This window comes from Brachycentrus maculatus, unplaced genomic scaffold (genome assembly GCF_059751285.1).
Source record: "Brachycentrus maculatus isolate JH-2025_06_01 unplaced genomic scaffold, ASM5975128v1 h1tg000119l, whole genome shotgun sequence".
In the NCBI taxonomy this organism is placed as follows: domain Eukaryota; kingdom Metazoa; phylum Arthropoda; class Insecta; order Trichoptera; family Brachycentridae; genus Brachycentrus; species Brachycentrus maculatus.
In genome coordinates this window covers 1,403,433-1,418,766 of record NW_028280872.1, presented here as the reverse complement: position 1 = coordinate 1,418,766, position 15,334 = coordinate 1,403,433, and the positions used below count along the sequence as shown (strand labels likewise).

At 36.2% G+C, this 15,334-nt stretch overlaps 1 protein-coding gene across 1 annotated transcript in view; it reads left to right on the top strand.

Annotated features, from left to right (window-relative positions):
• The window catches only part of LOC148309621 (small G protein signaling modulator 2-like), a 100,326-nt gene extending 85,403 nt beyond the window's left edge, over positions 1-14,923 (top strand). The window contains exons 10-21 of the mRNA XM_088259740.1: positions 1,265-1,448; positions 2,367-2,527; positions 3,300-3,456; positions 5,047-5,206; positions 5,915-6,095; positions 7,929-8,436; positions 9,338-9,504; positions 10,007-10,131; positions 11,338-11,517; positions 12,219-12,345; positions 13,014-13,164; positions 14,255-14,923. Of these exons, the coding sequence (XP_088115866.1) occupies positions 1,265-1,448; positions 2,367-2,527; positions 3,300-3,456; positions 5,047-5,206; positions 5,915-6,095; positions 7,929-8,436; positions 9,338-9,504; positions 10,007-10,131; positions 11,338-11,517; positions 12,219-12,345; positions 13,014-13,164; positions 14,255-14,343 (2,190 nt within the window). The 3' untranslated portion in view covers positions 14,344-14,923. The remainder of the gene's footprint in view (positions 1-1,264; positions 1,449-2,366; positions 2,528-3,299; positions 3,457-5,046; positions 5,207-5,914; positions 6,096-7,928; positions 8,437-9,337; positions 9,505-10,006; positions 10,132-11,337; positions 11,518-12,218; positions 12,346-13,013; positions 13,165-14,254) is intronic.
• Positions 14,924-15,334: the final 411 nt, after the last annotated feature.

The following is a 15,334-nucleotide window of genomic DNA, read 5'->3' as shown; positions in this document are numbered from 1 at the left end:
ATTGAAACCTTTCCCAACCATATTCCCGGATTTGATACAGAAACATCTAGGCTTCCTGACAGACCCTTACTTATCTCCCAATCCATGAAACTTTGAGTATTCTTGAATGCTGAATGTTGAATGCTTCAATCTTCCTTATTGCTTGGGTGAGAGTCTTGGTTTTGACGGCATAGAGAAGCACTGAAAAGATGTAGTATAGTACAATTCATAGGCAGATTGTGGTTTATATTTCTGTTACTAAAGAGGTCACGTATGTAGAAGAACCGGTTTCTCGCCATTTCTTTTCTGATATTAATCTCTTGCGAAATGTCTCACTGGTCATTAAGCCAACAGCCCATATATTAATATTGAAGTTGCCTTTCGAATACCTTATTTGCTATAACAAATCTTTTTCAAAAGCCATTTTGCATTCATCTATGGGTATACACCTTCCTCAAGCTCTGCCAGTATATTTATCTTGGGCATCTAATAGCTCAGGTTATTTGTAGGCTGTTATAAGTCATTAGCCAAGTGTCTGCAGACATCTTCTCTTCATGTGCATTATTTCAATGTATACAGGCACTGCCAAGGATACATTGGTCTCATATACAGTATACAATGTGATGAGGGCAGTTGTTTACAGTACTCATTGGTATTCATCAAGAAATCACCATAGCCTAGTCATATCAAATAAAGCTTAGCGCGCGTCGAAGAGGTACTAGGCAAAAATCTGTATTCGCAGTATTTGCACATAATGTAAACTATGCCATGTTCTCTCCCATTCCGCTGCTTCATATGTTAGCCAATGCTTTTGATAGGAAAGATTTATTTGATATATAGTTATCCACCTTGAAGTCTGTACTTTCTCAGCATTTCTTCTCCATGTTATAATGGATAAATTTAAACGTTGTGGTTCATTCTCTCTCGCTGCTCGCTGATAGTGTGTGAAGGAGACGTGCATTTACCAGTGCTTACTATGTTTAAGACTTTTTGTTTCTCTATTAGTGTATTCATTAAAGTATTTTTATATTAGATACTGTAAATATGTCTTCTTCTTCTATCCATGTTCGCTCCCTAGGTGGAGCATATGGCCAACACGAGTCGTCTCCAAGTCACTCTGTCACGCGCCATCTCCTTGGCTTCCTCCCAGGTCAGTCCGGCGTCTCGAAGTTCCGCTGAGTATAGTCGGTGAATGGTCGTCAGCGGCCTTCCGGGGCGCCGGAATCCCCGGGGTTGGAAGAAGAGACACGATATGTATTATGTTAAAGGCTTTATTTGTTTGCAGGTTTTGCCACGGGGTAGACCGCGTCGAAGGCCACTTCCCATTGTGACAGAGGCCAACAGTAATGCTAGTGAAGATACAGAGGAAAATAATTACATCTCTAATAATAATCCCGACAATCAGGCCAGTGATTACGTGTTTAGGATTGTCAATAATAATATCAACCATCAGGAGTACGGCAAGTACGGTGAGTTGAAATATTAACCATTCAAAATAATTATATAAAATTGTGATGGAAAGTACAATGTGTTTCAGATAATTCTCAGAGGTAGGTGGTTAACTGATGATGTAGTTCATTTTCAAACGACTCAGAATGTCTGTTGAGACTTGGATCTGGAAGTTGTTCCAGGTAGTGCATGACTGATAGGAAGGATATTGAAGCCATAGTGATTGCTATGATTACTTTTTTTTACATATACCATGGATATCTCAACATAGAATATGGAAGTCTGGGTTTATAACATGTCATAGGTTGGTTAAGGCATTCAACCCTTGATTGACAACCACACTACGCAAATTTTTGAAACTCTTAGATATATGATCAATCTCATGACACAGTACAACGGCCATCTGTGTTGGATTGAGAAAGCTTTTACTTAGCAGATACGTTTTTTATTGGATGTATCCAAGTACGAAACTCGGATTATTTTTTACACACTGGGAAATGCCTGAAAAAAATATTTCAAATATTTTTTGCAGCTTATAATTTGACCTGTTATATCACTTGAGAGTAATTCGGCTTTTCAAATTCAAAACACAGTAGGGAACATTTTTTTGTAGTACGTTTTTTTTTTGCATTTTTGGACTAAGTAGATTCTACTTAGTCCAAAAATGCAAAAAAAACCTACCACAAAAAAAATGTCCCTAACTGTGTTTTAAGTTTGGACAACCTAATTTTCCTTGCCTTGGGCAGCTCTAAACAGTGTCCAATCTCATATATTCAGGAGCCAGGAGATCTGTCTTCTGCCCACACTTTGACCCTCTATTATATGCACTTTCTCCTATTATAGTACTCCTAAGCCGAAAAAACCCAGATTTGTGAATATGAGTATTTGAACACACTCTAAATGTTGTGAATAGCTATTATTTCTTGATTGTATTGTAGTATCGAGGCATTCTCTCCTGGAGCGAAGCCCCGCGTCCCCCCGGGCCCCCCGCAAGCCTCTCGGTTCCGCCTCCACCACCGGCAGCTCCGACAGCTCCAGCATGTCCCTGGACACGCACTGCTCTCCGCCTCTGCCGAGCCCTCTGCCGCAAGACGTCCAGGTGGGATTCTTATAAAAACCAAAGTGAATGTGTTTTATTTATTGTAGACTAACTGCAGACAGTTGGTAGAATTCCATTTTAAATTTATGGGTTATATAACCAAAATTAAACAATGTTATTGGATTGAATTCTACTTTTATTTACATATGTATGTATAATAATATGTGACGCGTTTTGTCTTATTAAGACATTATCAAACATGTATTTGATGTCTTAATAAGACGAAACGCTTCACATATTATCATATATATGTAAATAAAAGTAGAATGCAATCCAATAACCTTGTTTAATTTTGGATATATTACCCAAAAATTGAAAGTGTTTTACCATAAAATACTGTTTGAATTACTGTAACCATATATACCGCAAATAAAAATGTCATTTTTCTTAGTATGGTGGGTCAAAACTTATCAGTCCGCCTCTATAATGTAATGGTTACCGCATTTGGCTACCATACTGGAGATCCTGGGTTCGATTCCTAAGGGGGAAGTCAAACTTAACACATTAATTGCGGGAAACGCTCAAATGCGTCCTTAATATATTGTTGATCGAGAGTGGGAAACGCTTATAAGCATTCTATTTGCTTACTTTTGGTGGCAAAAGATAAGCCAAAAAACACTGTACAGATTGGGGTTGGGTTTGCAATTGACATTCAACTACTTAAAAATATGAACTAGAACAAATTACTATATGTTTTGGAATTTTCATAATTTTTTTAAATAGAAAAGGTACATTATTAGCTACCTTATCTATTTTTTGTTTGTTTGTCTAGCCTGTGCAGCAGACTGCATCTATCGCGCTCGTATGTAGTACGATGCGCAGACAGATCATATCCCGGGCCTTCTACGGCTGGCTGGCATACTGTCGTCACCTCTCCACAGTTAGAACTCACCTCTCGGGACTGGTCAATGCCAATATTGTTCCTTCCGGTAAGATCTATTTGGTGTCAATGGAAGATGATATGAAAGTTGTTTGAATAAATTAATTGGTCATTGGTTATTAATTAATTTGCAAAGTCATTTCACCAGTTCTCTGCCTTAAGCTCTCCAATGCCAGGCTCGCCAGGCCGGCCATACAAAATTAGCGTGTAAATACGCTCATTTTTGTACTTGTTTCTAGTTTATGTCAAGCACTAATTTTAATTATGTAAAATATGGAATTTTGTCCGCTTCCATAGTGTAATGGTCAGCACGCTCGGCTACCATTCTGGAGGTCCCAGGTTCGATTCCTAGGGGGTGATCAAATAAATATGTTATGTTAAACCCTCATCCACACCCCAATGGTGCACAGGGCACTGTGTCATATAAACGCAGTGTTATCTTGATCGTTTACACATGAAGGAAAGGTGATCAGCCCTCCGCTTCAGGTACCAGTCCATGTTAATATTGAATAAATATTACAGTGAAAAAATCACTTATATTTATTTTACCCCCCTTGGGAATCGAACCCGGGACCTCCGGAACGGTAGCCGAGCGTGCTGACCATTACACTACGGAGGCGGACAAATAAATATAAGTGAGTTATTCTAACTGCAGACAGTTGGTAGGATTCCATATTGAATTGTTGGGTAATATATCTAAAATAAACAAGGTTTATTGGATTAAATTCTATTTTTTTTATGTATGTGTTAATACGTGACGCGTTTCGTCTTATTAAGACATTATCAAACACTTTTGTCTTATTAAGACATTTTCAAAGGTGTTTGATAATGTCTTAATAAGACGAAACGCGTCACGTATTAACATATACATAAATAAATGTAGAATTCGATCCAATAAACCTTGTTTAATTTTGGATTTATTACCCAACGATTAAATACAAGTGATTTTCTCACTCTAATATTTATTCAATATTATCCTGGACTGGTACCTAAAGCGGAGCACCGATCACCTTTCGTCCATATGTTAACGATCAAGATAACACTGCGTTTATATGATGCAGTGCCCTATGCACCTAGACTTCTATATTCTTTTTCATCTTTGTTGAGATGTCAAAATGTAAAAATAACTTATAACTAACGGTGTGATTTGGACACAAACAAAATGTTGCGAACATATCGCTCACTCCTTTCAAGAACGTAATAATTAAAAAATCGTCAATTTTGAGTTGTGCATGTTTTCGGAATGCCGAGAAAATGTACTATATCCCAGCAAAAGAGGCATATTTTTAACTTAATGTTTACCCGCTACAGGGCAGAAAATGTTGTTTTGCATTTTGAAGAAAAGGTATTGTTTAATTAATTTTTAATGTTTTTTTTAATTTTTAATGTTTAATTTAAATATACTAAATATTTTTCAAATGGAGAAAAAACCTTCTGGTTTTACCTAAAAAGATGTGTTGCACAGTAAAAAGTTCATCAAGTGGCTTGATATTTATTTTTAATACATTGTGTTATATTTTTATACTTTAAAAACGTTCTCCTAAAAAATCAAGTTTTTTGATTTATGACGTTCTTGAAAGGAGTGAGCGATATTTGCTTGATTCATATTGAACAAATTGGTATCAAATTACAAATATAGATGGCGCTTCTGGTGGGCTGACAAAGCAGAGGTGGGAGGAGCTCACAGACGAAACAGGCGCTGTAAATAATGGCCTGGAGGTGTACCGTCTCACCTACTACGGGGGAGTGGAGCATGAAATCAGGAAGGAAGTGTGGCCGTATCTTCTGGGATACTACAAGTAGGTTGACATTCCCATTTGTTGGTTTAAGGATCACTGTTCCATCACAAATATTATATATACACACTGCAGCAACAAAAGGTTTCTGAAATGCACAAATATATGTGCACACCGTAAACAGTATGTTGATATTATTCTGGACTGGTACCTGAAGCATGGGGCTGATTGCGTTTCCTACATGTATTAAATGATCAAGATAACACTGCCTATATACGATGCAGTGCCCTATGCACCATTACATCCGGATAAAAATAATAATAAATACATATTTTTCAGTGTAGTAGTATTTTCAGATATAAAACAGAATTTTTTTCAAGGTACACTCAGATCTCTCTTTGCATCATTGTTTTTTCGAATTGCGTTGTTTTTTAAAATCATTTTTTACAGAATCATTTTTAAATTTTCTGAATGGTAATTTCGTGTTTTATAAAATTAAATTATGTAACGTATCTACAACGCAAAGTGAGGTCTTAGTATGCTGGTTTTTTCAAACATTGTAAGGGATTTTATTCAAGGTGCTGATACTGGTTTTTTAAAAATGAAAATGGAAATCATGACTTGTAGAAGTATCTTAGTTACAGGGTGTCATTTTAATGGCAAACTTGGTTCCAAGCAACGGGAAGCCCCTTTTTCTTATATAAACACACTTCATTTATTACTTTGAACCCGATTGAAGAAAGGCTTATGGTAATGGTTTTGATCTCCCAGATTTGGTTCGACTGCCGAAGAGAGACGGGATCAAGACTTGGCGGACAGAAGACGTTACGAGACCACCATGTCGGAGTGGTTGGCCGTGGAGGCCATCGTCAGGCAGAGGGACCGCGAAGCCACCGCGGCTTCCATCGCCAGACTCACCGAGCCCAAGGCCAATGTTGACAATAATCACGAGGTGATTATGAACAAATAACTTTTAATTTTAACCCTTTGCACTCGAATGGCGACAATATGTCGACATGGTAAATTCCCCAGTAAATCGGTTAGCGAGTGTCGCCACTATGTACTGTTATGTTGTTTAAATAATAAAAGGCTGGGATACGTAGTAACGCAGGTACAACTCCGTCACGCCAGTTACTCAAGGTCCTTGCTAGCATTGAGTCACTTAAGGTTTGTGAAAACTTTAGTTGGTAGGGGACTTTCGAAAGATTCCAAGTAGGCTCTCTACTCCTTAAATGGAGGACCGCCTGGATGGCAAAACTACATGTTTTGCGTATAGGATCAAAAAGAGACTGTGTGGTTTGCTCACGGGGGGACAAAAATTGGCAAAGGCATGACACTTATGAATTTTATGACACTTGTCCTGGCCAGCCTAGGATTGGGCGATTGTTTTGTTTAATACCAAAGGGTTAACTTATTTCATATTGTCGATGCTTGATATAAGTCATGTTAGATTTTCCAGGGTTGTTCAGAAGCTAACACCATTTTCTGTTTTTATCGAATACAAATACCAAGTCATTTTTTGATTTGGTCATCCATCACTGCTTGGTACAAAAAGTATTCTATCACATTGTTGTCGGGTGGTTTTTTTTTATCAACCCCTACCCTAATCATATTCAGACAGTCTGCCGCCCGACCCTCAGTATACTAATTATAAATAACCGCAAGCCCAATTCCCATCTGTACAGTGTTTTTTGGCATCTCTAGCGCTCCACTAAAAGTAAGCGCATAGAACCCTTATAAGCGTGTCCCACTCTCTATCAACAGTATGTAAAAGACGCTTTTAAGCATTCCCGCAATTAAATAAATTCATTTCCATTTATAATTTTTTTTAAAATATTATTTATTCTAACAGAAACGGGAAAATTCATTGGAAAAAGCTATATACTATATAAAATTTTGACTAATGGCAGCACCGTCTGCCAAAATTCCACATCTATCAAAATTACAACTTACATACAAAAGGAATCCAACAACAGTGCAAATATACACATTTTCCAAAAATTAATATAATACACGTATGCATTGATACAATAATGATGTTCAGTAATGGATAGAATGGTGGATGTTACATCTTATACTTCTTCTAATCCTTATCCGCTCCCAATGGTGCATAGGGCACTGCATCGTATTAACGCAGTGTAATCTTGATCATTGAACACAAGAAGGAAAGGAGATCGGCCCTCCGCTTCAGGTACCAGTCCAGGGTAATATTGAATAAATATTAGAGTGAAAAAATCACTTATATTTATTTGACTCCCTCCTGGGAATCGAACCCGGGACCTCCAGTATAATAGCTGAGCGTGCTGACCATGGAGGCAAATAATGTTAAACATGTATAAAATTATCACTTTAGCCAGAAAAATGTTAAGTTGTAAGCCCAGGAATGTTCAGATTTCCATCTTCTTTTGCATAAAAATGATAGGATCTTTTCAGATTGTATTTCAGGTGAGACAATTTGCCCACTCCTTTCAAGAACGTCATAAATAAAAAAACTTGATTTTTCAGGAGAACGTTTTTAAAGTTTAAAAATATAATACAATGTATTAAAAATAAATATCAAGCCACTTATTGAACTTTTTACTGTGCAACAGATCTTTTTAGATACACTTTCTGCCCTGTAGCGGGTAAATATTAAGTTAAAAAATGCCTCTTTTACTGGGATATAGTACATTTTCTGGGCATTCCGAAAACATGTTCAACTGAAAATTGACGATTTTTGATTTATGACGTTCTTGAAAGGAGTGAGCGAATTGTGCATGTATTAATTTCCTTTTATTTATTTTAGGTGTCGGAAGACAATTGCAGTTTTATGTCAGACGATGATAACCCGCCCGTCATGTCACCGGATCAGAGCGATCTCCAGGACCCATCGCACTTGGAGAAATGCGAAGAGGAACATTCCTCTCAGTGCAACGACTCTTCAGCCACCAAGAAAACTGCCGCTCTAGTCGTAGAATCGTCCCTGGACGAAAACGTCGACATGCCGGAAGACACGAATGGTGAATCGGCCCACCCGAACCCTCAGGAAGAAATGGAGGTAGATGAAGACAGTTGTCCGAGAGGAGATATATCGGAACAGAACCACTCTGAGATTAGGAAAATAGCCGAGAGCATGGCCAGGATAAATGGACACGTGAATGGCGCCATCCCAGATGATCCCGTATTGGAAAATGAAGTAGACGATAACTTTGGAAAGGATATGGCGGTTACGGTTCAAAATCACACGAGCGTTATCGTCACAAACCCTTCGGTTGATATTGTGTCGAGTGCATCTCCTGTGGGATATGTGAGTGGTAAGTAAGCTTTACATATATGTGATTGTTCTCCATTTTTTTTTAGTCATGGCTTTCTTTCAGTTGGACATTTGTGGTATCCCTCTGCGAACAATAAAAAAAAGTGACGTAGAGAATAATTATTAGGGTGAAAAAGCAATTATATATTTAAATGTAACAGCAACACATTATATACATTAAACGTTCCTATTACATTCAGATAGGTACCGCGTCAATGGAGGGAACTTTATATAGGGTTAATGTTTTAAATTTAATTTTCACATTGTAACCAGCGAAAAAGACTGAAATGAGTAATTTAAAATTAAAATACAATTTAAAAACATTAATCCCATATAATGTTCCCTCCAATAACGCGGTACCTACCTATTTCAATGTTATAGGTGGGTTTACTGAACTAAACATTGCCCATGGTGAACAATGTGCTTCTTGACAGCTGATGTCCATTAGTTTTTTCAATATTTTCAATTGTTTTATTATTTCATAGATTTTAAAATAAATATCCATTGGTTCACAAGCATTGTAAAATGAGACACATTAGAAATGTGTCTTTTTATGATCTATATTGACCTCTGTGGACTTTATATGCTCCACATAGGGAGCAAATGTGGATAGATGAAAATCGAACCGAAAACCCCTAGTACTGTGGACAAACAAGCTATGAAAACCTCCTGCATACATTAATGGAGGGTATGACTGAGGAGACAAACTCTAGAGGGAGCCTTCGATGAGAGTTTCTAGAGCAGGTTTATGAATAATTGAGCTGACACGACCTGGGGCTGAATAGGGCTGCAGAGGACTAGACAGAGTTGAGGAAGATGCTAATCTTTGTTGCAAACCAATCCAAGAAGAAAATAAGAACATGATTAATTTAAAACTGATTGCTTTTCTAATCTGTTCCTAGGAAATATAAGTCCGTGCAAGTCACCGTTGGGGGCGTTGGAAGAGGAACGCAACTCGGCATGTACGTCCTTCGACACCCTGGACTGCCCAACTGCATCTCAGGAGGCCAAGGAGGGTCCCCGCTCCAACTGTGTGTCTCCGGCCAGTTCTAACGGAGGAGTGTACAGCGTAAGTGAATGATTTTGTAAAAAAATTTGCTCGTTTGCTGGATGTCCCAAGGGGGTAAAAAAAAACTTCAGGCCTGTCCTCTTTCAAATGTTTGAAGTACCAGATCATTCCAAGTTTTCCCCTGCTTTTATTTCTGACTACATTTACCTTATATAGGTCCTTAGTCCAGGCGAATATTAGGTCAAGCACCAGAATGAAATGAATAGTTTTTACTTTTGGCAAACTATCAAAATAAAACGATTATTATTTTGTACATAAATTGTGATTTTTTTTGCTGTTAACACTTTGCAAAAAATGAAAACCATATTTTTTTTGAGGTTGATTCTAATTCGCTTGGACTATATATTTGTTTTTCCGTACTTCCATACTCATTCGTTCCACATTTCCAAGCCATCTCAACCTTTCTTTATTCTATCAATTATTTCTTTTATTTTTTCTATATTTCATCATTCGAGCATCTATCAAACGTCATTGTGTCACATTTCCGCCTGAACAATTACAGATCGAGCTGCTGGAGAATTTCGGCCTTAATTTGCACCGAATAGACAAGGATGTGCAAAGGTGTGACAGGAATTACTGGTACTTCACGGGAGACAACCTCGACAAGTTGAGGAATGTCATGAGCACGTTAGTATTGCAAAATTATATTATTCATCTCTATTTTCTTCCAATCAAATCAGAAAACTTAAACTTCTCGCTATTGTTGTTTAGTAAACACAAAAATTGACATGTTCAATGCATTAAAAAACAAAAGTTTTGCATGAAACTCAAAGCGAAATAAACTGAATATTGTTGGCAGATGTCTAATCCCTCTGAAAGTTAGCTGTAACAACAGCCAGAGACATCTTTTTGAAATGGACTCAACTAATTTATACTCCAAATATATTAAAACATTCATAAGGTGAATTATCTATTTGTGTGAATTTTATCTCAACCTAAGAGAAGCATCCAAAAAAAAACATGTTTCACTTCATTTAAGTATAAAAATAAACACTTGTATGAGATCACTTTTTGAGTTTATTAATGTTAACACGACTAGTTTAGAGAGCTACAGATGTAAAAACAAACTGTATTTTCACCATAATGACAAACAGTTTATATTTCCCCTCTTCAAACAGTTTGTATTTTCGCCTGTCGATAAGAACATCTGTAGTTTTTGAAAATAGTTGTGTTAACATTAATAAACTTAAAAAGTGGTCTTATACAAGTATTTTATTTCAATGATTAAAGAAAACACTTGTTTTTTACCACTTGAGTTTTATTATACACTACATGTTTCAGAAGTTAAACTTTCATCATTCAGGTCTGTATAATAACTCTGTATAATAGTTATTATACAGACCTATAATGATGGAAGTTTAACTTCTGAAACATGTAGTCTAAAATAAAACTCAAGTGGTAAAAAACAAGTGTTTTCTTTAATCACTGTAACATGTCTTACCACAAAGTTAATGCCGAAACAATAAATAAAGTATTTTATTTAATGCCAAATCATAGTTTTGTCTAGTTCAGTTTGGTGTACAAGATTTTTTGATACTCCAGCACTGACATCAAGTCAATCTTGTCTCAAGGTAGCATTATTTTTTAGAACTCTTAAGGTAGAGACTGACTGGAGCATTTTGTCGTAACGTAACACGTTACGAAGCGAGCATTCAGGCAGTCAGTACAGGGAACCGAGCCTCCATCCATAGTTTCGGACGCTCGGTGATGCTCGCCGCGAGCGATGTTACGATGTTATGTTACGACGAAATGCTCCGGTCAGTCTCCACCTTTAAGTCAATGAAAGGGTTCATCGCTATATATTGTAGAGTATTGCATTGTATTTGGTGTCAGGTACGTTTGGGAGCATCTGGATTCGGGGTACATGCAGGGCATGTGTGACCTGGCGGCTCCGCTGCTGGTACTCTTGGACGATGAGGCCGCCGCCTACTCCGCTTTCTGCTGCCTGATGGGGCGCATGCTCGACAACTTCCCAGCCGGGGGCGCTATGGACGCACACTTTGCCAACATGAGGTCACCAAATTAATCTTTAAAGATTCAATTACCAAATTCACCTTAAAGATTCACTTACCAAATTAACCTTCAAAGATTCTCTAACTAAATTAACCTTTAAAGATTTACTACCGTAGTGTAATGATTGTCTTTAGTCTGATTAAAAATAACTATTTCCAAGTATTTTTTTTTTCAACTTTTGATGCAAATTTTTGTTTATTCAAAATCTGAAATCAATACAATCAAATCAAAATCCTCAAGTTATTCACCCATTTCCTTGAAATTTTTTCACAATGTTGTATTTGAATTTGTGTTTTTGTTTTTTTGTTATTTTGCTTTTTTGTTCTTTTCTATTTAACCCGAGCCACAGTTACGCTAGTCAACTGTAAAAAGTTATTCAAAACTTTAAAAAAATTGTGTAACATTCACCATTCTACCCTTGATAGAAATAAATTATTAAAAAAATTTGTCAACATAATGTTTTTTTTACAATGAAAAATGATTTTTTTTCTTTGGTTGAAATTAGCAAGTTAGTAAAACCTTTGAAATCTCTCTAAAGCATTTTTTCACTCTATAATTTGATAGTCATTCAACAATTCCAATATTTGATTGGTGTCCATTTGAACCTCATAACTAAACTAACAACCCCAACTAGGGTTATTTGTAAGATTCCCAAGATCACTGTGAATGCACTTTCAACTAATCAGCTAATACAATTTCAGATCTCTCATACAAATCCTGGACTGTGAGATGTACGAGCTGATGCACGCTCACGGAGACTACACACACTTCTACTTCTGCTATCGCTGGTTCCTTCTCGACTTCAAGAGGGAACTTCTTTATCAGGATGTAAGAACTCTTCGTTTCTACTATTGACTCTTATCTCCCCTCAGTGATTCATAGGGCACTGCATCAAATTGGTGCAATGTTAATTTGTTTGTTTATTATATGAAGGTGAGGTGGTCAGTCCTGCGTGTCAGGTACCAGTCTGGGATAATATCAAATAAATATTACAGTTACAAAACACTTATACAACACACATATTTATTTTGACCATCTAAAAATTGAACCCGCGACATGGTAGCTTAATTGAACCCGTGACATGGTAGCTTAACATACTTATCACCACATTCTTAATTTCTATTGTAACCGTTTTTAAATATCCTATATTTATAAATAATACATGAAGCACTAACATTGTGGTTTTTTCATTTTATAGCATAAAAATTAACCATGTTATGAAATCACTGAATATCTTACTGTAACTTAATTAATCTGTTTTGAAGTAAGCAGCTTCATCCTTAAGATTAATTTACAAATAGTTTTAATTGGTATATTTTTACATAAGTAAGTATTGGGGAAGAAGCTGTTCGCTTCTAAACTGGTCAACGTAATAATAAGATTACATATTTTATAATAACCATAAATGGGTAAAGAAAAAATATCATTGATATTAAAAAAAAAATTACATGACCTCTATGTAACCCAATAATAAGTGAAGTGCATGATCCTTCCAGGTATTCTCAGCGTGGGAGATGATATGGGCAGCACGCCACATTTCCTCATCGCACATGGTGCTCTTCCTGGCGCTTGCTCTCCTGGAGTCGTACCGAGATATTATCCTTTCCAACAGCATGGACTTCACTGACATTATCAAGTTCTTCAATGGTAAGTACAGTGAAACCTCTATCTATCGTTCCTCGAATAATCGTTTTCCCGGATGTGTCGTTTATTTCTTCTATCCCGACTTAATTTCATACTTAACTAAACCGCATCGATCGTTTCTCAATCACCATTTACCGCATTTATCGTTCGAATTAAGCTGCATATTTGATTCATTTTGTCTGGTTTTTTTTACATTATTTCCAATTTTCTTACATTCAACGGCAACGTATGGGATAGAAACTATCGAAAGCTTGTGTAACCGATGCCAGAAGCCGAAAATATACTATTGACTTACGAAAGTAAAACAGTTGAAAAACAAAAGTATTTTTTTAAATTATATTCAGGTTTGTATTTTTTTTTAAATAAATACATTTGCATCTGAAACATGTATTTTTCTTAGAATTTTAGCCTACGAATGGTTATGCAGATTGGGAGGACGGTATCTTTACTCGGTCGTATCTATTTGCGTATTGACCTCTTAATCCCGCATTCATTTTTTTCCCGTATTCATAGTTTATTTTAATAGGTTACTTAAAAACGATAGATAGAGGTTTCACTGTATCATTATTTTACCTAATATAACTCTGTTTTGTTATTTATTGTTCCCGCATTCAGTTTGTGGTAAGACATGATTAAATTACAAATAAAGCACTTGTTTTTTACCACTTGAGTGTTATATTATTATGACTAGTTTTCAAAGTTATAGATGCTTCCATCTACTACTACTATTACTTCTTCTCTGTCCTAGTCCTACTTACTGAGGGTTGTGACCCTTCTCGAAGCAATGACTCTTCTCCAGTTGTCCCTTGACTGCGCTGCACGTAGCGCTCCAACCACCGAGGTGTCTGCTGCTGTCTTAACTTGATCGGTCTATCGTGTGGGGGATCTTCCTCTCCCTCTCTTTCCCCCGAGGCTACTGATCACAACCATTCCAGGTTATCCTCATTACCACGCACAATGTGTCCGAAGAACTGAAGAGTCATCACTAGTCGTAACAATATAATACTGAAGTGGTATAAAACAAGTGTTTTATTTATAAATTCACTCTGTGTTCATAAAAAAAATCCTATACATATCTTGTATTTCTTTACAGAAATGGCCGAGCGCCACAACGCTCCGGCAGTGCTCTCCCTCGCCAGAGATTTAGTGTTACAACTTCAAACTCTCATAGAGAATAAATAAATATATTTAAAATTTATTACAAATAAGTTTAATAAATAAATATGCTTATTTTCTTTTAAAATTTGTTGGAACTCTCTGGACCAGGGATGGATTAGGAACCTATGGCCTCTTGACTACACTAATACGGCCTTTTGACTTTTGACTGGCCAAATTAATTTTAAAAAAATCTGAATATCTTTATATATAAAAATTCCACTTCCGTATGTTTGTGTCTGCAAAACTCGAAAAGTAGTCAATGGATTGAATTGAAATTTTACAAACGCTGCCGTATGTTAAATCAGATAAATGAATGTACCCTTTAGAAATGAAAAGGTTCCCCGCTCCTGCTCTGGACTGCAGAGCTGTTAAATATTATGGTTTTTGTAAAACTTTACTGCATAGGAATGGGCTAGATTCATATGTTTTTATTTACTTCATTAATTTCCAAGAAAAGTAATAAACACTTAGGTTCCTTGTGTAAAATAAAATAGTAAATATATTTCAAGGATGACTTTTCGAGAGATGTTATAGGTAATATAAAGGAAAAAAGTTGGAGTACTCTGATTTAGAAGAACTACTTTTTATGTACATCATTTAGATCAAATAAGGAAAAAAATGTGAGTGGATTAAGAAATGATATGATTTAACTGTTAATTATATTTTATCTACAATTAAATATCGATTTTGAGTTGAAATTACATTAGTATTGATGCCGGAACGAAGGAAAGTCTTCCATTGCAGATATAATCAAAGGGGAGTGAAAGACAACGAGCAATAGATTATCTTATTAGAAGTGACACAGCAAAGAAGTTGTTGAAGATGAAATCTTTATTATGTAGAGAAATTACCTTGTCTAGAATGAAACACATATGAAGTGAGAGTATTTATTACAAAATTGCAGTTTTCTTGTCAAGTAATTTCTGCGACATTCACGTAAAACTGTCAACCATTTTGTAAATAAAACATTTACTGTTTTAAATGTCGTTGAAAGTATATTCTAAGTTATTTTTTG